This window comes from Euprymna scolopes, chromosome 22 (genome assembly GCF_053919585.1).
Source record: "Euprymna scolopes isolate OS-2025 chromosome 22, ASM5391958v1, whole genome shotgun sequence".
Taxonomy (NCBI): domain Eukaryota; kingdom Metazoa; phylum Mollusca; class Cephalopoda; order Sepiida; family Sepiolidae; genus Euprymna; species Euprymna scolopes.
Genome location: NC_136503.1, coordinates 33765753 through 33790200, shown reverse-complemented (window position 1 = coordinate 33790200; position 24448 = coordinate 33765753). Strand labels below are relative to the sequence as shown.

The following is a 24448-nucleotide window of genomic DNA, read 5'->3' as shown; positions in this document are numbered from 1 at the left end:
AGCTTGCACTGGTATTCTGTATTTGCAAGTCCAGCTAAGAGTTGGCCAGCTACTATGTCCTCTTAATAGTCTATATTCTGTAGGCAGATCTCGTTAGGATACTGGATAGTAAAATCGCAAAACCTCACTTGGGACCGAAGCTTTCCTAAAAATTTTCTGTTTCGTATTGTAGAATCTATGTCTATGCACCTCTTCATGTAGACCTTTCACTGCAACGAGTCGTATATACCATAGCTATATTGAGAGCTTCGGGCCCTACTAGTTTGAATAAAAGAATGTTTACCTTGTTCGAGCAAGCCATTCTAAATTCGTTGTGTATTTCCACAGACTTGGTTAAACCACAAAGTTTTGTTGCGGGTCCATGTGCCGATGAATAACACCAAGTCCTTGTCGGTGTAACCATTCCCGGTCATAGGTCTGTCCGTTTTTTAGTGTGGGGTTAGTTGGACATATTTTCCTTGCCGGCGCCAAGTTCATTGTTTTCTTTCCGTAAATTTATCAACTGCTGAAGTAATGTTAGTAATGTTACTCATCGCATTGTCCAGATGCCATTGCTATTCAAATTTCAGTCAGAAAATAATTCTGTAAAAATAAATCCTGTCGAAATAATTCATGTTTGTAGCGCCATGTAAAGTGAACTTAAAAGTCTACCGAGTCCGAGACTAGAACTAAATTTATAACACCACATGACATGACTTTTTCCGACCCGGCTCTTCAATCGCCTCCATTCTCTACAAGAATGAAAAAAAAATTAAACATTAAACTTATCCTAATAAAGTGGACTATTGAAAACTAGCAGAGATACCCGACAGATTGAATTAGGATCAACGAATATTTTACATTTTCAATACTTTTATTGTTATCGAAATCAGTGAAACCACTTATTTTTCAATCAAATGAATTGATTGCATGCTCTAGTCGGGTACCCACCAGAGTGCACCGGGAGGAAGCTTGACCTGCCTCCTTGCAGTGACTACATCGCCCTATAGAGAACCTGCTGTTGGTTTTATAAAATTATTTTTATATAATGGCTTAAGTTAAAGTTAAAAATGCAAAAGTTAAGCATCATGTTTCGATTGTGATTTAATCAGAACAATTAATCTCGGATGCGCCTCTGTCTTATAAAAAAACCTACTGTTGATTTTATACATCGAGCCTTTCTACTTGTGCAGTAATAAAACTTCTCAAATGCACTTGTTATAGTAGGCTGTATTAGAGTGTTAAGTTTAATCAAAATCGGAATCTTCCTTCTTTAATCGGATGTTTCGATTATCGATTTTTGATACTTATTGGAGGCATACCGAGACAAAACCTATCTAAAAACCCTCTCAGATATATGAAGTACATTAGTATGAAATTAAAAAAAAAAAAATCGGCCTAGCCGTTTTGGAGTTCAACGAACACACCCACACAAACAGGCAAAGTGCCTTTGATACATAAGTAGAGATATAAACGTTTTATATGCAATTTGTTTTAATGACCTGGTAAGAATTAAGAATTTATATGAATACTTTTTGTAATGGTTGGCGGATTTTTAGAATAGAGGAGTGAATAACTCTAGCAGGAAAAGGTAGCCACATTTTTAGCAAAGACACAGTAAAGGAAGCTATTCAACATTGCTTTCTTTACTCTCATTGGCGCTATGGGTCTTTATTCAATTGAAACACACACACACACACACACACACACACACACACACACACACACACACAAAGAGACGCGATTCATTAGAATCAGTCATGCGATGAATAGTTTCGAATTCAGCCATTCATATCTTTTTCTTCGTTTCGTCAGTTCTGAAATTCTGTGTATGAAATATTTGCAATAATGCATCCTGTAAAACTAAAAGAAAATGAAAACAAACGCCCAAGGATTGTGTATATATTAACAGTTTTTGCACAGTTCTCGTTAATTAACCAAGGTTATGACATGGGTGCATCATCAGGAGCCATTTTGCTTGCCAAAGATATAGATTATCTGCGCCTTACTAAAGTATGGAAGCAACTTATCATGGCCGGACCGATGATTAGTGCTATTGTCTTTAGTTTAATCGGAGCCCTTTTGAGTGATCAATACGGACGTAAAAAAGGTTTACTGATGGCTTCAAGTTTTTATGTGCTAGGGTATATCGTCACTGGCTCGGCTTTCAACAGAGAGACGCTGTTCATTGGACGATTACTTATCGGATGTGGAATTGGTAAGTATGATATAAAACTGATTTTTTTTCATTCACTTAATCCATAGAAAATGCGCATTCTTAATTCATTTAAAAAAGTCTAGTAAAGAGGAAGGTGGCGAATCAGAAGAACAGGCGACTCGAAGTCCGCAGCAAACTGTGTAATATAAAAACATCACATTATGCTTAATTACTTTTTGCAGGAAATAATAAATAAAATGTTATTATTTCAATATTTCGATTTGTTTTTAGTATTATAAAAATATATTACTTTATAAAACATTTACTGATTCCTTCGTTTTTTTTTGTTTTAAAAAATAGAATAATATTTTATCTGATACTGTCTGTTGCGGGCTGCGAGTAACCTATTCTTCTGATTCGTCAACAATGTCATATACAGTAGCGTCCAAAACTAAAGGACAAAATTTTAAAACCTAGTATTTGTTAGAAATAACAACTGTGAAAAGCTGAAATTTTGACAACTGATAGCCGTTGTCATGTATAATAACATACTAAAATTTGAATCATTTGCAAAGGATAGAAAAAGGATTATAACAATTATTTTTTATTTTCAAAATAGAAACGTCCAAAAGTAAGGGACAAAATTGAGAAAAAACAATGTAAACAGCCAAAAACAATATAAAAATACATGTACAATGAATATTTAGTAAATGAGCCCTTCCTCTCAATGACAGCTGCACATCTTCGAGCACAAGAACGAATCAGTTCTTGACAATCCTCGATACTAATTTTAGACTATTCTTCTTGAAGCTTCACCCCGCAAATTCTCCCTAGTGGAATTTCTCTTCATAACTTTCACTTCTAAGGTCTTCCAAATATTTTCTATTGGATTTAAGTCAGGACTTTGCGGTGGACAATCTATAATTTCGAAATCTTGCTCGCTAAGGTAACTCATTACCACCTTTGTCTTGTGACATGGAGCATTATCTTGCATAAAGGTAACCCTATCGAAACCCGAAATCTTTATTCATCATCTTGGACAATGTTCTTATAGATCTGCGCGTTTACACGAGTTTGTAACCGGACAAGAGGCATTGTACCTTGGCTAGAAAACATCCCAAAACCATGACGCTTCTGTTCCCAAACTTGACAGTTTTCTTAGTACACTTTGCACTTAATCTTTCACCAATACGTCTCTTGACATTGTTTTTTCCCCTCATTTCCTAATAAATTAAACTTGCTTTCATCACTGAAAAATACTTTTGTCCAATTTTCATATATCCAAAATTATATAGTTTTCATGATTCCATGTTGCATTTCTTTGTGTTTAACATCTGTAGTAGTTTCTATATGTCCGGCTTCCTCCTGTAGCTCATATGTGTTAGTCTCCACATTTAATGATTTTCATTATTGTTAATGTACGTTCAGCCGTTTCCATTATTGTTATCCATTGTATTTTCTCAGACATCTCTCTGATTCAAATCTCTCATTCTTTTCTCAAAGTTTTACAGGAGTGTTCCTAGTGCTCCTACTATGATTGATGTTACCTTGACTTTCTTCATCTTCCATATCCCCTTGAGCTCTCTAGTCAGTTCCCTGTATTTGTTCTGCCTTTCTGTCTCCTTATATTTACTCTGTGAACTGCTGAAACAATAAAGTCTACAATTTGGCATGTCTTTTCCTTCTTGTTAACTATTATAACATCCGGTCTTCTTGCTTTGATAGGTTTGTCTGTTTGTATATCCCTGTCCTATAGGATCTTGTGACATTCGTTTTCAAGTATTGCTACCGGATTGTGCTTGTACCATTTCTCAGCGTGTTCAAGATGTAATTGTCTGCATAATTCCTAGTGTACTGTCTTCCCTATTTGATCATGTTTGTTCTTATATTCTTTTGGGGCTAGTTTGGTGAAATCGCTTATTATGTGATTGTTTGGTCTCTTTGCCCACTGAGTCTGCATTTATTGTTTTCTCGTGTCTTGTCGATACTTGCTTTGATGTGGTTGGTTCTAATCGCGTTATATTGTGCGGATGTTATTATGGATTAAGGTTCTCTATTTTGGTTTCTTTTTTGTAGCCATGTCCAAGTGTTTCCGTTAGTGTTATCTTTTGTCGTCCTTATAAATCGTCCAAAAATTTATTCTAAAAAGAATATTTTACTTTTAAAAGGGGATTTAATTTTTAATGTTAATTGATTGTAAAATGATCCCTCACTTACGGATAGTGAAGTTAAGAGCATATGTATTATTTGGATTCATCCGACTACTGTTCTTATCTTGAGTGTGATTTTCACAACGTTTCGGTCGATATAACCTCCGACCTGCTTCAGGTGTATCTTGTCGAACTTGGGAATGTTTCTGTCGAACTCTGGAATTTGGACAGAATTTAGAACAGAATCCTTTATTTACTTCATGGAACTATCGTGATCTTGTTCCATGACTGGATAGAATCATGACTGGATAGAGGTCCTAAGTAATTCGCCATTGTATTTTTTGGTTGCCTACACTGAGGATCGAACTTTCAACTATTAATTATAAACAATAAATAATATATACAAGTAATAAGTAAAAACAATTAATATATATAGATATACGTTAATATAATAATAATTAGTAACTATAATCCAAATAATACGAATAACCAATCCTCATCTCCAAAATTCAGACATGACTTAAGAGCATATACAGTAGCGTCCAAAACTAAGGGACAACATTTTAAAACCTAATATTTGTTATAAATAACAACTGTGAAAAGTTGAAATTTTGACAGCTGGTAGTCGTTATCATCCATAATAACATACTCTCTCTGGTCCAGTCCACTACACCCTGCTGCAAGGTGTGCAATTGACTCTGAGGCTATACCACAAATCCAGCATTCTGCAGCAACTTCCTCTCCTAGAACCACTTTTTTTGAATAATCGTGTTCCTAATGCCTGCTCTTGTGCTGCACAAACAAAAGCTTCAGTACTCTTAGCCAGATACCCAGCTCTAAGCCATTGCCATGATTTTTCATCAGCCACTTCTACTATATCCTGGAAGAACCTTCCATGCATTTTCTTCCTAGCCAGTTCCTCTGCCCTTTCCCTGTTCATAGGTTTCACATAATCAGCCTTAGTCTCACGTACCTCCACTTCATTGGTCACAACCTTAAGCATCCACTCCTCACTTCTAACCACATGCTCTTTCAACGACATCTCCTCGGGTTTAACACAATCTTTTACACTTTTCAATCCTCTTCCACCGTCTTTCCTCTTTTGATACAGCCTTGCTACGTTACTTCGAATGGAAATATACCAAACATTGCTAAAACGTTTCTTGTTTTGATATCCATGGCATGTAACTCCTTGTCAGACCATTCTAAAATTCCTGCACGGTATCTCAAAACACTGACTGTCCATGCATTCACTGCTTTCATTAGGTTTCCTCCATACAGATCCGACTTTGTAATTAGTTTCATTCTTTTAAGATACCCCTTCTTGACTTTCTCTTTCATTTCTCTGTTCATGATGCCTACACACTCCAGCACTCTTAAATACTTATATCCTGTATCTTCTATTTCTTTCATGATTTCTCCATTTGGCAGCACTATTTCAGTCTAATGAACATTTACTCCTTTTTTCATCACCAGCACCGCACATTTACTAATCCCAAACTCCATCACAGTGTCTTCTGGGTATGTTCCCACAAGTTCTACCAGTCTCTCCATTTCCTTTTCATTTCTACCGAATATTTTCAAATCATCCATAAACAGTAGATAGTTGAGGCGTCTGTCACCAGATCCAAAGTTATACTCCAGTTTTTCTCTCTTCAAGAGGATGCTCAGTGGCATCATTATCATTACAAAAAGAAGTGGTGATAACGAATCTCCTTGAAATATCCCACGTTTAATGCCAACCTGCTCCATCTCCTCTCTGTTTGCTGTCAGCACCGTTTTGCATTGAGCCATACTTGTCTCCAAAAGCTCTATCACATTCTCAGCAACCTTTATCATCAATAGTGTTTCACGTATCCATGAATGAGGAACCATGTCATAAGCCTTTCTGTAATCGATCCATGCTATGCTCAGATTTCTCTTCTTCTTCTTTGCATCCTGCATTAATGCTTTATCAATCAATAGTTGCTCTTTGGTACCTCTCGAGCCTTTCCAACACCCTTTCTGTTCATCAGGGAAAACACCATTACTCTCAAGATGTTCATAAATTTTTTTCTGCAAAGATTCCAGTTAACAGTTTCCACATTAGTTGTAGACATGTAATTGGTCTATAATTATTGGTATCTGTTCCCTTTGCAGGATTTTTCCTAATCAGTGTTATTCTTCCCTTAACAAGCCAATCAGGGACATCTCCCGACTCTACGACCCTTTGCAGGGCAGCGGCTATAGGTGGATAAAGGCATTGAAACTGTTTGAACCAGAAGCCCATCACTCCATCTGGACCAGGTGCCTTCCGGTTTGTCGTCCCTTGTATGCCAGCCTTCACGTCATCAATAGTTATCTCAACGTTCTTCAGCTGCATTCCTGATAGCCTTTCTCCCTTCTTATTATATCGCCCTTCGACGGACCTCCAGAACTTCCTGAAATCTTTTGCATTTGGAGTGTTGTTATTTCCCGCCTGTTTACTACCATTTAATTCTTTATATAGCTGAGACTGATTGTTCTGGAGAAGGTAGTTCTGCCGAAACGCAACAATTTTCCAACGTTCCGAATTTTCATACCACCAGTGTGGATCTTCTCTTTCAACATTGTTATAACGCTCATCGTTCCCTTTTCCAGCAATCTATACCTCCTTTCAAGCTCCTCCTTGGTTTTCTGACCCAGTTTATTATTATTATTATTATTATTATTATTATTATTATTATTATTATCCTTACTACTACTACTACTCCTACTCCTCCTCCTACTACTACTACTATTACTACTACTACAACAATAATAATAATAATAATAATAATAATAATAATAATAATAATAATAATATGTAGTCAACGTTACCGAGAATATTTCTAATGTCAATTTTGTTTTGAATTTATAGTTAGTATTTGACATTTCATGATGTTTTAATGATAAATTCATTATTAAATTAGTAAACAAAAAGAGAGTAAGAGCTGCATTAAATGGCTGAAACGAATACAAACTTGCAAGCAATGTGTACATATTGCTCAGCTAAAACAGACACCGACTTTTTCAAATTTGTACTTCACTAGACTATTGTTAAATGATTGTGGCATTATATTTACACTAGCGTTGCCCGGTATTAAAATACACTTAAATATTATATTTGATTAATGCAGGTTTAGTATTTAATATTATAGAGCCAATTCTTTATTGTTTGCACGCAATATATGTAGTTGTGATTTCAAAAATAAAAAAAATATAATTGGGATACCCTCAACAAGAATCGAAAGCAAAATATATAGTTTTCCAACTTTATTTAGTGCTATCTAATATAAGTCTATTCATCCGTTCGAAAACGTCTTAAATGCTGCCTTTGTTCTATATGTGGCTACACACTTGAACTTTTAGAAAAATGTACGATTGAAGGTATCGAAGCCTTTTTTTTTTGATTCAATAATAGCTTAAATGGTCTGGCCACGTCGTCATAATCATTGATGAATACATATTTGCTCATGCGTAAAAATTACACGCTGAATCAACTTACATGTACAAAACTTTTTTTTCAATTTTGACCTCAGAACAGCTATATTACCGGCTAAAATTCCAATCGAATACATTCCATAGATTCAAATCTCTTATATATCAAGTTCAAGTGTGTAGATTCGAAATTGACACAATAGTTTGGTACAGACCGGTGGTCACAAACACAGACAGACAAGGTCACTTATATATAGAACTGCCGACTATCAACTCGATAGTTGTCGGTTCCGTCCCTAGCTATGGAACGGTGCTGGTCTAGCCTTACTAATGAGCTGTGATACAGCGAAACGGTACTGTATGTGGATGACTATATTTGAAGCCCCCTTCGTTAGGTAAATGTATCTCACCCGTTGCTTAATTAGTATTACATTGTTGGTGCCTGTTCGCCGGGCACCAACAATCTTCTCTATTATATGATGGAGCCGTCAATTTGATTTTTCTTACAAGTGCGCATTCTTTGAATAAAAAAAAATTATTTACTCAATTAATTAAGGATAACAATTACCATAAAAAAAAAAATAGAAATCAACATTGCGGTATTTTTTTTTTCGATTCTTATAGGTATTTAAAAAATGATTTAAAATGTAGAAGATGTTTCCATTATTTTATTAAAACCCTAGATAATACTTGTAATTATTACTATAAACACATATACCGTATGGACCTGTCTATTTTCCCTAGTTGCTCTCTCCTGTATATTAGTGCCCAAGAAAAAAAAATCTAAGATTATTATAATATAAAAATGTGTTAAATATAAATATAATTATCTGCTTTAACTTGAATAATATAATGAGCCGTTTAGGTGTTTTAGCGTCAAAATTTCTGTTTTAAACACGCGTAAACTTGTACGAATAATCGTTTTGTACCGTGACAATTGTAAACAAAAGAGGCGTTGCGAGCCTATTTATGCCACATCGATATTTTCAGTCTATATTTCTCCTATGTAAATATTTTGCAACATATAGTCGTCTAGCTCTAACAACCGTCAACAATTTCTCTCAGCCTCTAACAACTGTTCTTATACTAAACAAATATTCCATGAGCAGAATTTCTTTCCTGGAACTGTCTGTCTTTGGACCACAATGTCGGGAAGCGATCTCCCATCTTACTATAACATGATCGGTTACAAGTCTAATGTAAATAAGTTTTCTTATATAATTGAACCTTGCTCAAATTCCACCATTACTAATCATCACAGTGTTGTCTTACCATCTACTTAACACTCATTAGCCGTTTTCCTAGAGTGGCCTGAGGGCATTGATAAGAAGTGACCCATCCAAATAAAAAATGTAAGAGAGGAATTCTTAAAGTATTGTTAGAAGAAAAAAAAACAAATAAACAAACAAAAAACAAAAAAAACACCGCTATAAGTGTATAACAAGTATAAAATGTACAAGCTAAAAGTGTTAGTCTACCGGAAAACACTGGAAACAATAAAATGGTCGATTTATCTAATGAAATTATAATAGTTGATTGTTATGATTGGTAAAATTACATTGATAAAAAGAAATATTTTATTAATGTGAAAAGTTATGTTAAGCTGAAGTATTCACATTTAATAGTTGTTAGGAATGGAAGTTAATCATGACATAAGCAAATATATGTGACAAAAACCCAGCAAGGATCATTAGGCTACGTGTAGTGATGTCGTAATAAAAATATAGATTTTGAGATATAAAGGTAGTTGGGAGGGAGATCAGTTCGATACGCAACTCGTAAGCAGACCAACGGGGTTTTATGACTGGACGACCATATATATATATATATATATATATATATATATATATATATATATATATATATATAAGACAAAGATATATACGCTTATTATGCAGTTACGATATTTATATACACACTTAGTATACAACAAAAGTACATTTAATAAGTCACTTATGCATATCGTTACCTTGTAGATTTGACCTATGTAGAAAAGTACAAAACAACCCAGTGAAAGCAATGACCTGTCACATCGCGAACGCGCATAAAGAAAAAGAAAAAGAAACAGATGTATATATATATACATATATACACATACATATATATATATATACATATACATATATATATACATATATATATTTATATATACATATACATATATTTATATATATATACATATACATATATATACATATATATATTTATATATATACATATACATATATATACATATATATATATATATACATATACATATATACATATATATATTTATATATATACATATACATATATATATACATATATATATATTTATATATATGCATATACATATATATATACATATATATATATATATACAGATCCGTTTCGTTAAGCAGAAACAATCGGTATTGTTATGTCTATACAGATTATTTTCGGGCAGATACTCATAAAAATAAACAGACATTTTACCTTTAAAAAATAAATAAATTTTGCCAAATTGGAGTTACAATTCACGGATGCGCTGACCCGTTGAAAGGTTCACCTCATGAAATGATTAGTTTATTAAATATTTCGAAAATATTTTCACAACAAATTGAAACAATTTGCAATTGCTTCTCGGGGGTGGGAGGTGTCAATCGTTTTATGATGAAACAAAGCTGAACTAAAAAAAAGGTAGTTGCTGAATCTGCAATTAAAGAAAAGTTATCGATTTAAAGTTTATTGAACTTGATAAAATAGGATGGAAAACATCTTAATATTTTAGTTGTGAATCCATAGAAAAATATGAAAAATAAATCATTTCAAATACAGATTTCTCTTTCAATTACAGGCGAGGATATTGGGTTACGTATTCGCTGTAGCCGGTTGGTCAAAATGCGTTTGTACAATCTATACAAGTGTTAAGATCTACTGTTTTTGCTTGTACAAGATATATACACACTGACAGCGAGTAAAACACAACATAGTTGATTTATAAGAAATATTTTGCTTTTATTTCACACGAAAAAATCAGGTTTGATTATTAATTTTTACTGGTGTTTTGACGTTTCTGAAATGCGCTTGGAGTGATGCGTGTTTAAGAAGTGGTTAGGCGGTCAGGAAAATAGTACCCCCCCCATCTCTCTCGCGCGCGCTCTCGCTCTCTCTCTCTCTCCCTCACTCTCTCGCTGACCGATTGACTAACGTTTTTACTATAACGATTTTATTTATTAAAACATAACTTTTCTATTTGAATGTTTAATATTTCCTAACTGTACTGTTTCAACATTTGACACATATCCTCTCACGTATTTGTTAGTCAAATAATGAATTCCGTTAAACAATGATGGAAAATCTGCACTCTTTACATCGCATCCATTTGCGCGTGTGTGCAACGCAGCGAATGTTGTTTTTTTATTTCCGGGGTTACCTGCCAATATCTAACTGTTAGAGCCATAAAAACGTGTTTACATCGAAACTTAATAAAGATAACGTATGTAATCGTTCATCACATTTCACATCTGTTATGACATATATCATGGAATTAGAGAAAAAAATCTATCAACGCCTCTTGAACAAGATACGCAAACGTATTTCCAACGAGTTAAAAGAAAACCCGCCAGAAGATAAGGACGTGGGACATACTGTATGATGCATTTCATCTGCTCCCCCTCCCCCAACTTGTACCGAAATACGTCGCTCTGGTAGAAAAACGGGAACTGACAGATCCACTGGAAGTCAACTCGAAAAAGAAAAACTATATTTCGGGACAATAATTTTCGGAGGGGGGGATGTTCTGGTGTAGTAAACACGTTTATATCCAGCATAGTATAGATTCGTCTGGCACTATGTAAGCCAGACAGACATTGCTGCTGTTGAGCAGAGAGCACACGCGTTGTTTAACCGCTCGCAGTGAACACCAGGACACTTTCACCATAATATTGTGACCCCCTAAACCGAATCACAATAGGAAGCCAGTCTGGTTATCAAGATTCTTCATCGATAAGTTTTGTCTTACAATATCTGCATTCACTTGTGAATAGACGATTTTTCTTTTATTTTGGACTATTTTCTTTGCAGTATGACCGTATTTCGTTTCAGCTTTTTCTTTATGTTTTGCTGTTTTATGCATGTAAATATATATTATGCATATTATTGTGCTTGCATATATATATATATATATATATATATATATATATATATATATATATATACACATATATATGTATGTGTATGTATGTAAAATAATCAAGGTCGTGTATACCAAAAATCCCGAGAATTACAGAAGCACACCAATATCTAACAGTTGTACCCATAAAAACGTGTTTTCTCCAGATATATCTAAGGCTTTTGACAGGGTATGGCATGAAGGTCTTCTCAGGAAAATCAGATCATACGGTATCACTGGAAGAATCATTAACATAATTAAATTCTTCTTAGATAAGAGAAAAATCCAGGTTGTCATTGATGGTCGTACATCTAAACTATGTGATATAAATGCGGAAGTGCCTCAAGGGTCTATCATTGGAACTCTATTATTCCTAATATTCATAAATGACTTTCCTGACAGAATTATGCTGAGTATATGCTGATAACAACACGCTATATAACAGACACGACACGAAAGCAAATGAACACATATCTAAGGAAATGTCAGAAACACTAGAGGATGACCTCCAATCTGTAGTGGAATGGGACAAAAATGGATGGTCACATTCAATGCTGCCAAAACTAAACTGGTTTCCTTCAATAAATACAAGAAACTTCTCTACCACCGACAGCTAAGGCCAAATACTCTTTATCTGAAAGTACATCTTATAAACTCCTCGGCCTGGCGTTTACAGGAAGCATGTGTTGGAACAATTACATTTAGATCAGGACTGCTGCCGAAAAAGGTAGGTTCTCTCTACCGTGCTAGAAAGCTACTAACTCCCGAAAATATCATGTACCTCTATAAGGCCACCATTCGCCTATGTATGGAGTATTATTGTCATATTTTTGCTTGTGCATCTGCTACTAGTCTCTCACTCATAATGGTTCAAAGTGAGTCGCCAACCTGATAATGCCTGAACTGTCATCTAAGCTTCAGCCTCTGTCCCATCGAGGAAATATAGCATCCCTTTTCCTGTTCTACAAGTACTTTAACGGTGAATGCTCCGACGAACTGCAAGCACTTGTACCCCCTCGACGTAAATATCCCTGACAAACCCGACAAGCAGCTAAATCCCACCCCTTCACAGTTGACATCCCTAGATGTAAGAAAACCTTCTACTCCAGTAGTTTCATCCCCAGCACCGCTAGACTTTGGAATTCCCTTCCGGGTTCCTGCTTCCGCAACTGCACTGACATGCAGAAGTTCAAGTTTAACGTGAACCCACGTCTTGCTACCAAAATCCTCACATAGTACCCCTGCAGCTTATGTCACTGATAGTTGCCCCCTACATCAAATTGGCAATGTGCCTGGTTTGAGGTGAAAATGTAATAAAAAAACTTAATAAAAATAACGTATGTGATCGTTCATCACATCTCTATCTGTTATTACATAAATCATGAAAATAGAGGAAAAATCATCAACGTATCTTTTATAAAGAGATCATTGAACAGTAACTTATTTTCTAGAATTGTGATGACATTTGGCTTTGGAACACAAGAGAACCATTTTTGCATTGGCAGGCGAAATAACGTAGAACAAAAATATAAAAAACACTTCTTGGTAACATCAGGTATGTATAGCTAGTATTATGTATTAAACATATGTGGATTATATAGATATAATATATCTAATATATAAAGGGATGTGATCTGGTGTAGATAACACTCCTAGATTCATGATAGAGTGGATTTCTCTAGCGCTATATGAGCAGAGACATTTCTGCCATCGAGCAGACATCCCACGCCTAGTTTAACCGCACGCAGTGAACACCAGTACTCTTTAACCTAAATATTGTGACTCCCTAAAAAGGACCACAACATTGACGACATATGGATTCGAAAAAGGACTCACTAGGATCTTCTTTTGCATAAACGTTCCATTTTGTTCAACAAACTCGTATTTTTTGCAATCTTTGAAAATGTAAAATTGGCCCCACAAAGTTTTTTAACGACGAAAAACGACCTCAGCTCAGAAAAATATATTGTTCAAAAAGCCGTGAGTAGAAAAAAATCTAAAACGCTGTCTATTGCTAAAGAAGTGACTTAATTTATTTCTAACATTTGGTTTGTGCAAATCATACAAAGTTTTAAAATTTAAAATAAGACATTTTTATTACCCTAGAATTTTTTCATCATCCAAAAACCATTTTTTTAACTGTTTGTTTAAAGTTAACAGTTTTTTGTTTTAAACACACAAACGAAAAAAAAAAAAAAGAAAAAAGTAACTAGTTTTTACTTACGGGCTGGCCGACTTTAACTTGTGCAAATATAATTTATTCTGTTTGCAAGAAGCCATTTTCATTTTACAGTACATATTTGAAAAGAATTTAATTACTGTGACCTAAAAATTCCTTGTCGATAGTATGGGTGATTTGTGTAAAATAACGAGAAAAGAAAAAATGTATATAAACTCTACAAACGACCGAAACTGCATTCACCCCATTATGAAAATTATGACGACAACGGATGAATGGATTTCTGCTACGAAAAGGGATTTCAATTCGTTTGATTATTTTAAATTCTTCTGGACTCAAAATTCATCGTATTTTTTTCTCGAGAGAGTTAAACTAAATTCTCAATTATCTTTTGCTCTCTGTACAAAATTGAACATTTTTCTTTAAAACCACATGTATGTGACTTTTTTCTTTATGAATATTAATTTGGCATATCTCCGTAAAGTCACGGTCTTCCTATTTATCATTTCTTATACCCAGATTTGTCTTGTGTATCAATTTATTTTTTTAAATGGAAGAGCTTTCCAAGCAACTAGCTGAAATAATACGTTTAAAGCAGACTCAAACTTTGGAACTACAGAAAAAAAAAACGAGAAGAAAGAAGAGACAGAAGGAAAAGACGAAGTAGGAGAAAGAAAATAAGAGAATGGGAAGCGGAAAGAAAGGGAATTCAGCGAAAAAGTGCTGGAAATGAAGACACAGGCAAAGAAAAATTGGAATTACTAACTCGAGAAAGACAGCAAAGAATCAGTCCAGAATGTTTTTATTGCAAACCGCGGTCTGGTGAGCATTAGAAACATTTCACTATCATCCTAAAGAGGAGTTGACTTTTTCAATATTAAGCGGCTGTTCCGACAACGCAAAGCTATTTGCAAAATTATCGAAAACAGTGGAGAGTACTGGAAAACTTGAGAGAATTATTATCATGCACAATCCAGGGAACATCACCAGAATTTTGTCTGTGGCATATCTCTGATGATGACCTGTGTAAGAACTCCTAGCGAACTCAAATAATAATAATAATAATAATAATAATAATAATAATATGTAGTCAACATTACCGAGAATATTTCTAATGTCAATTTTGTTTTGCATTTATAGTTAATATTTGACATTTCATAATGTTTTAATGATAAAATCATTATTAAATGAGTAAACAAAAAGAGACTAAATCGCAGAAACGAATACAAACTTTTGTAGACATTATTGCAAGCAATGTGTACGAATACAAACTTGCAGGCAATCTCTACATATTGCTCAGCTAAAACAGACACCAACTTTTTCAAATTTGTATTTCATTAGACTATTGTTAAATGATTGTGGCATTATATTTACACTAGCGTTGCCTGGTGTTAAAATACACTTAAATATTATATTTGAATTAATGCAGATTTCGTATTTAATATTATAGAACCAATTCTTTATTGTTTGTACGCAATGTATGTAGTTGTGATTTAAAAAAAAAAAAAAATATGGTTTGGATACCCCCAACAAGAATCGAAAGCAAAATATATAGTTTTCCAACTTTATTTGTTGCTATCTGATATAAGTCTATTCACATATAAAAACTAAAAAAATAAAGTTGTTAATAATATAAATGCATATTTGCTCATGCGTAAAAATTACACGCTGAATAAACATACATGTACAAAACTTGTTTTTTTCAATTTTGACCTCATAGCATATTACCGAATAAAATTGCAATCGAATACATTCCATAGGTTCAATCTCTTATATATTATGATTCACGTCTGTAGATTCGAAATTGACAAAGTAGGTTGGGTACAGACCGTTTCTCACAAAGACAGGTTGACAGACAAGGTCATTATATATAGAACTGCCGACTATCGACTCGATAGTGTAAGTTCAATACCTGGCTATGGAGAGATGCTGGTCTAGCCTTACTGATGAGCTTTGATATAGCGAAACAGTATTTTATATTGATGACTATATTTTAAGCTCCAGTTAGGTAGAGCAGTATCGTAAATGTACATCACGCACTGCCTAATTAGTATTCCAAATGCGCCTATTCTCGGGCCCCCAACCATATGCCCTATGTGGAAATATGATAGAGCCATCAATTTTGTTTTTCTTACAATTATACACTGTTTGAAATATAAAAGATTTAATTAATTTATTTAAGATAACAATTGCCATAAATAATAAAAATGAAATTAATATTGCAGTAATTTTTTCGGATCCTGTATCTGTTTAAAAATTGATGTAAAATTCAGAAGGTGTTCCCATTATTTTGTTCAAAACCTAGATTATACTCGTAATTATTACTATAAACACATATACCTTATGTACCCGCCTATTTTCATTAGTTGCTCACTTCTGTATATTAGTGCCCAAGAAAGAAAATCTAAGATTATTATAATATAAAATGTGTAAAATATAAATATAACTATGTGCTTTAACTTAAATAATATAATGAGTCGTTTAGGTGTTTAGCGTCAAAATTTCCGTTTTAAACACACACGTAAACTAATACGAATAATCTTTCTGTACCCTGACAATTGTATTGCAATTTAAAACAAAAGAGACGTTGCGAGCCTATTCATGCAACATCGATATTTTTACCGTATTCTCCCATATGTAAATCTTTTGCACCAAACATTTACTAGCTCAAACAACCGTCAAGAATTTCTCTCAGCCGCTAACAACTGTGCTTCAAACTAAACAAATATTCCATGAGCAGTGTTTCTGTCCTGCAACTGTTTGTCTTTGAATCATAATATCGGAAATCGGCTTACCAGCTTACTATAACATGATCGTTTACAAGTCTAATGTAAATAAGTTTTCTTATATAATTAAACCCAACTCAAATTCCATAATTACTAATCATCACGGTGTTTTCTTACCATTTACGTAACACTCATTAACTGTTATCCTAGAGTGGCCTCAGAGCATTGATAAGAAGTGACCTATCTAATTAAAAATGTAAGAGATGAATGATTACATTAAATTATAATTCTCGTCTGAGCGTTTTCACTTTCGGAAAGAAGCACCTTAAATTTCAGGACGCATGGAAGAGACGCATAGACCAAGCTTTGTGGTATGTTTTTTTTCTGGTGTTCCAACCGACGATATCTCTAAACTCTTAATTTATGTATACACATATGAACACTAACAGTTAGGAAACTCATTATAGAAACACACAGCTATATATATATATATATATATATATATATATATATATATATATATATATAAAGAAAAACATATACGCTTGTTATCCTGCTGCGATGTTTATATCAAACCCAGTATAAACAAAAGTACATTCAATAAGTAACTCATGCATATCATTACCTTCCAAGTATTTGACCTATATAGAAAAGTACAAGTCGCAAAGCAATGAACTATCGAATTTCGAACGCCCATGAAGAAAAAGACAACAAACGGATATATATATATATATATATATATATATATATATATATATATATATATATATATATATATATATAAGTTAAGTGTGTGTGTCTGGTCACGAATAGGCTCTTCTATGGTTGACTATTTTAAAAAAAAACTGATTACACATAATGATAGAAGATGTATCGAGACACAGGAATGGGTATGCTTGATCTTGCAGAACGGTGGTTCATTAAAATTGTGGGGTCTGTGTTCGCGCTTGGTCCACAAAGTATGGAAATAAAAACGTTAAAAATAAAAAAAAAACGTTTTGCAAGTGTTTTTGATATAGATGTACATAAGAATACTTTGATAAGTATGTTTTAACTTAAATAGGTATGATATAATAAAATTGTGGGGTCTGCGTTCGCGCCTGGCCTCGATACAATGGAAATAGGCACAAAATTTAATAAAAACTTTTCATATCTATTTGCGTAAGTATACTTTGACAAGTATGTTTCAGTTTGAAGAAATATAGTATAATAAAATTATGGGGTGCTCGTTCGTGCCTGACCTCCATAGAATGGAAATATGTCACAAAGTTTAACATGGTTTTTTAATATAGATCCACAGAATATTGTGATAAGTGTTTCAGTGTGAACAGGTATGGTATAATAAATTATGGGGTTTATCTATTTTATTTTTACTTTCATCATATTTTGCTTTGGTTTTGATATCCCCCAAATTCGAAACTATCTCTTTACAACCCTTCCTTTTCATAACCTATCATACTTTCATAAATCAGAGTCCATTTTCTGTAGGCTGTTTTTGAACCCAGTCAACGACTGATACTTTTGCTAGTATATATATATATATATATATATATATATATATATATATATATATATATATATATATGTGTGTGTGTGTGTAATGCGTAGTTTTTGGTTTTAAACGTACATAATACGTATTTATTTTATTCAAACTCAACCAGCGCGTCTAAGGAACATAAAAACCTTAACGTGAATCCCGCGTGACCTATCGCACCGTTCCGAGATTTAAAAAACTACCGTAAAAACAACAAACAGACCTTTAATTTTTGATCCTCTGTCACAACAACACTATGGCAAAAAAAGAAGAAAGACCTACTGAAGATGAGACTGTCTCGAAATATATTTATGAATTTCAATATAATTTTCAAACAAAATAATATCCGTTTATTTTGTAATAATGCGTTGTTTTTGGTTTCAAACATATATAATACGTATTTATTACATTAAAACTCAACCAGCGCTTCTAAGGAAAATGTTGAATGAGAAAACTAGTGGCTACACATATGCAAATATATTCACCATCATGGTCAACATTATGAATTTTGGAATATAAATTTTTGTCATTTATTCTATATATTGCTCTGTAATCACATTGAGCTTCTTATATAAGGATTGATATACAATAAGAAAATATATTTCTACAGAAATATATATATATACTACAGAAATATATATATATATATATTAATTTTATTTATACAAACATTAATGGCTACATGTTTCTGTAATCACCCACGTTGGGGGATTACGTCTTCAGGCCAAGAACTACCTTCAAAAGTCTGGCCTTTTGAAGGTAGTTCTTGGCCTGAAGACGTAATCCCCCAACGTGGGTGATTACAGAAACATGTAGCCATTAATGTTTGTATAAATAAAATTAATATACCTGCTCTGTTCATTCATTGAGCACTATTTTGGTAGACACGTGTTGTTTCATTGGATGTACTTCTAGGAAACTAAACTCTACTGGCTATATATATATATATATATATATATATGTGTGTGTGTGTGAAAATATCAGGGTCGTGTATACTTAAAATCCCAAGGATTATAGAAACACACATACGTTATGTATATATATATATATATATATATATATATATATATATATATATATATATATATATATATATATATATCTACCAAACCATCAATAAAAAAGTTCATCGGAAAGGAACGCAATGAAAAAGAAAATGCAGACTGCTTTTTCAGATCGAGGGAAGATGCAGAATGAAGCGACACTCACGCATAATGCTAGTGATACACCAGAAATATACGTCAGTATGACACAACTGACTTGTAAGCAGAGATTTTACATGCATAACAGTTCTTTTAGGGCAAAAACAAGGATAATGGCAGCATTAGGTACCCGAGTATTGCAGTTAAAAGACAACGGAACCCCATTCAGCAAAATCATAGAGGGAAGACCGGCATACTCACTAATCTCAAAACAGTGTCCCCTTTGTGATGCGGCGAAATACCACATTATAAAGACTTTAAATGGCCCCAAAACACCTGTTTAAACGTCCGCAGTGAAACCCTTAAGGCTTGTATACATAGCAGACAAGCGCTCCTAATAAACTGAGAGAACTGAACAACAAACGAAGACCCTACATAAAGGAAATTCTTAAAAAAGTATTCTAAATGCAGTCAAATTAACGCATAACATAATTTAGTAAAAGTGAAAACAGACATTAAAAGAATACCATAAACTTAAATATATAAAAAATAAAAAAAATAATAAAAAATAAAAAAGGCATAGACATTACAAGTCAGTAAATGAAATAAAAATAGTTTTTGGTGATTTCTGAATTAATCGCCTTATTATAACTTCCGGTGCGCTTTTTAACGAGTAACAGTAATCCACTGCGTAGTTTTGTATCTGTTCAATTTTTAAGAAGTATGGCCTTTTTCGCTCCCTTATCAGGTATTGACGTGCCTGGTTAATATTTTCGTCAGTAGTTCTACTGTAATTGTCGTCATTATTAACATTTTCATTACGATCGATTAAGATGCTAGGTAATATTTCTTCACATTTTTCATTCACTGGATCACCATTTTTAAAATTTAATGTATCATTGAATTTTACATATCTAACCTTTTTATGGCATTTTTGGCTGGAAATTAGATTAAATATGCTGGGCTGTTTTTATCGTAACCTACGAAAATACCTTTTTCAATTTTAGTATTTAGTTTACTGGTATTTTCTATAAATGCAAAACAATCTGAACCAAATATATGCATTCGGTCATTTTGGGTTTAACACCGCAAAACGCTTCAAACGGTGTTTTGCCTAATTTTCTATTGAACGATCTATTTCTGATATATGCTGCTGCCTTTAAAGCGTACGCCCATAAACTATGCACTAATTTCGATTCGATAAGTAGATATCTTGTCATCTCAAAAAGGGTTCGCCATGCCCTTTTAACGGTGCCCTTGTGGAAGGGGGAATACGGCGCAGATTTCTCGTGTTTAATACGGTTGTTAATTAATAGAAGTTCAAATTCTTTACTAGTAAATTTAGTCCCATTGTCTGAGCGAATACATTTTACCGAGGCGTACGGAGCAGTTTCAGCTAAATATTTCTTAGTGGCAAGGATAGTGTTGGATTTTTTTTTTTTTTAAATTTTTTTTTTTAGAAATTAAACTATAATTAAACCGGAAAAATCATCAATAAAGTTCAAAATGTTCCTTAGATTATTCCTCCTCATCGGGCTAATTATACCTGCCAAGTCACAGTGCACAAGTAAGAGAATTTTCGTGGCCTTTTTGTCTGGCGTTTTGCTGATATATTTCGTCATTTTCCATCGTGCACACACATCACACTTTGGGAGATCGTCTGAAGGTATTATTTTCATGTCTTCGACTACATTTTGTAATTTTTAATATTAGCTGTATGTCAGTGCCCTAGGACGTTTTTGAGGGAACCATACTTTTTAATTATATAGTCGGCCATTTTATTTACTGTCAAATACAGTTCCATTGGGGTATATCAATTTTGACTTGTTTTGACCAAACTTTATATTCGCGCCTTGTTTAATGGCAGCCTGCACGGAAAATATGTATTCTTTAAATTTAGATGTGAACAGAGCAATTTTAGTCGCGTGCAAGCGACTCTATAAGTTGGTCGGTCGATCGATCGATCGATTGGTCTGTCGGTCTGTCTGCCGGTCTGTCCTTAACACATTTGTGCTTGGCCTTTTTGGTTAAGATCAAAGGTGTGTTGTTAATAGATGCTGTTCTTAGCTTTTCTTGGCCTTTTGGCGAAGATCAAAGTGTAGTATCTGTTCCGGCAGATGCTGCACTTAAGATAATTTGTACCAGTCAATGGAGGGGAAACCCTCTATACTGGGACAATTATTATTTTTGGTAACCAGAGTGACCCCTTTTAGGGGAGCTGGTTTTTACCTCACATTAAAAACGGCCTTGTGCCTAATTTGCTCAGTGGGGGAGCAAATAAACACCATCTGTTCCGGCAGATACTGCAAGCTATGACTAGCAAAGACCAGATGTGGGGGCAACCCCACATGCCTGACCTTTAACCAGCTCCCATTTCCCACCTCTCGGGAGCTGGTCCCCTTTTTCCCTTCCCCCTCCCTTCACTCCTCACATTAAAAATTGGCCTTGTGCCTAATTTGCTCGGTTGGGGAGCAAATAAATACCATCTGTTCCGGCAGATACTGCAAGCAAAGACCATATGTGGGGGCGACACCACAGATAAGACCTTGGTCAATGTAGGGGCAACCCTTCATACCAATTGTCACAATCCAGCTCCCCTACTCCCCGGGGAGTTGGTCCCCATTTCCCCTTCACTCTTCACATTAAAAATCGGCCTTGTGCCTAATTTGCTCGGTGGGGGAGCAAATAAATACCATCTGTTCCGGCAGATACTACACTTAAGATAATTTGTACCAGTCAATGGAGGGGAAACCCTCTATACTGGGACAATTATTATTTTTGGTAACCAGAGTGCCCCCTTTTTGCCTACTTTTAGGGGAGCTGGTTTTTACCTCACATTAAAAACGGCCTTGTGCCTAATTTGCTCAGTGGGGGAGCAAATAAATACCATCTGTTCCGGCAGATACTGCAAGCTATGACTAGCTATGACTAGCTATGACTAGCAAAGACCAGATGTGGGGGCAACCCCACATGCCTGACCTTTAACCAGCTCCCATTTCCCACCTCTCGGGAGCTGGTCCCCCCTTTCCCTTCCCCCTCCCTTCACTCCTCACATTAAAAATTGGCCTTGTGCCTAATTTGCTCGGTGGGGGAGCAAATAAATACCATCTGTTCCGGCAGATACTGCAAGCTATGACTAGCAAAGACCAGATGTGGGGCAACCCCACATCTGGTCTTTAACCAGCTCCCATTTCCCACCTCTCGGGAGCTGGTCCCCTTTTTCCCTTCCCCTTCCCTTCACTCCTCACATTAAAAATCGGCCTTGTGCCTAATTTGCTCGGTGGGGGAGCAAATAAATACAATCTGTTCCGGCAGATGCTGCAAGCTATGACTAGCTATGACTAGCAAAGACCAGATGTGGGGGCAACCCCACATGCCTGACCATTAACCAGCTCCCATTTCCCACATCTTGGGAGCTGGTCCCCCTTTTCCCTTCCCCCTCCCTTCACTCCTCACATTAAAAATCGGCCTTGTGCCTAATTTGCTCGGTGGGGGAGCAAATAAATACCATCTGTTCCGGCAGATACTGCAAGCTATGGCTAGCTATGGCTAGCAAAGACCAGATGTGGGGGCAACCCCACATGCCTGACCATTAGCCAGCTCCCATTTCCCACCTTTCGGGAGCTGGTCCCCTTTTTCCCTTCCCCCTCCCTTTACTACTCACATTAAAAATCGGCCTTGTGCCTAATTTGCTCGGTGGGGGAGCAAATAAATACCTACTGCAAGCAAAGACCATATGTGGGGGCAACTCCACATATAAGACCTTGGTCAATGTAGGGGCAACCCTTCATACCAATTGTCACTCTCCAGCTCCCTACTCCCTGAGGAGTTGGTTCCCATTTCCCCTTCACTCCTCACATTAAAAATTTTCTGTATTAATTTAATGTAAAATGATCACTCACTTTACAACCAGTCAGTCTTAAAGCCATTCAAATAATTCTCCAGATCATTCAAGTTGTTTTTGAAGGATTCCAGTTATTTTTGAAGCATTTAAGTCATTCTTACGTTCATTAAAGTTACTCTAAGTCATTTACTTTTTATCTATTTAAGTCATTTCAGCCCATTTTTCGGTCATTTTAGTTTATCTTTAAGAATTTCATGTCAATCCTACATTCACGCATTCATTCATTACATGAGAGCACGCGACTAATGGATATCGGCCTTGTTTCAGAATACAGTTACAGATTTCACCTTTATTATTTTTAAGGTATATTTTAGCACCGTCTCTTTTCAAGACTATATCATTACCGTCGGCAAGTTCGACAAAATGACTTTGAGGATTAAAGTTTGAATCAAAATTAATAAAATCCGATTCCTTGGTGATAGCGTGTGCTGTAGTACCACAGTCTACAATAAGATTTTCACCGTTTGTGGTATTGTCAAAGTTACATGTGAATAGAAATGTATGTTCTTCCTCAAAGTTCTTAACGGTTTTTACGGAGTTCATTTTAGAGCGTTTATATCGACACTAGAAACTTTTGTGGTTGGGTCGTCCATAATTATAGCAGATAATTTTATTATTTTTCTTGGGATAATTACTTTTTTGTGTAATTTCTTGGGAAAATTACTTTTTTGCGTAATTTGGTAGTATCTGATTTCGAGAAGCATTTTTGAACTTCATAATATTGCTGGAGTTATTATTGTCCACGAGCATCCGATTCGTCTCTTCATAACTGCGCAATGCCACTTGAAATTCAGTGAAATTTAGGGGGTTGTCTTTTTGCGTTATAACAATTGTAACAATGGAGGGTATATTGGCGAAACTCTGACACGTTTTCGAATCCGCCTAAAAAATCATAAGGCGACAATCAGACAAAAATCCCCCACCCCACTAGCAAACCACTTCAATTCACCGAGACACACTATAAACAATATTATATGCCTCCTAATAGACTCAAATTTTCCATCAACAAAAATACGAAAACAGAAAGAAATACAAGGGATCATCCGACTAAACACTCATAAGACAGATCTGAACACAGACCTTGGCCAACTAAAATTCTACAA

At 34.8% G+C, this 24448-nt stretch overlaps 1 protein-coding gene and 1 pseudogene across 1 annotated transcript in view; both read left to right on the top strand.

Moving 5' to 3' along the window:
* The first annotated feature begins 1827 nt into the window (after positions 1-1827).
* LOC145243696 (proton myo-inositol cotransporter-like) overlaps positions 1828-24448 on the top strand; it is a 101250-nt gene continuing 78629 nt past the window's right edge. The window contains exon 1 of the mRNA XM_080106754.1: positions 1828-2197. Within this exon, the coding sequence (XP_079962880.1) occupies positions 1828-2197 (370 nt within the window). The remainder of the gene's footprint in view (positions 2198-24448) is intronic.
* LOC145244202 (U2 spliceosomal RNA) lies at positions 21507-21719 on the top strand (annotated as a pseudogene).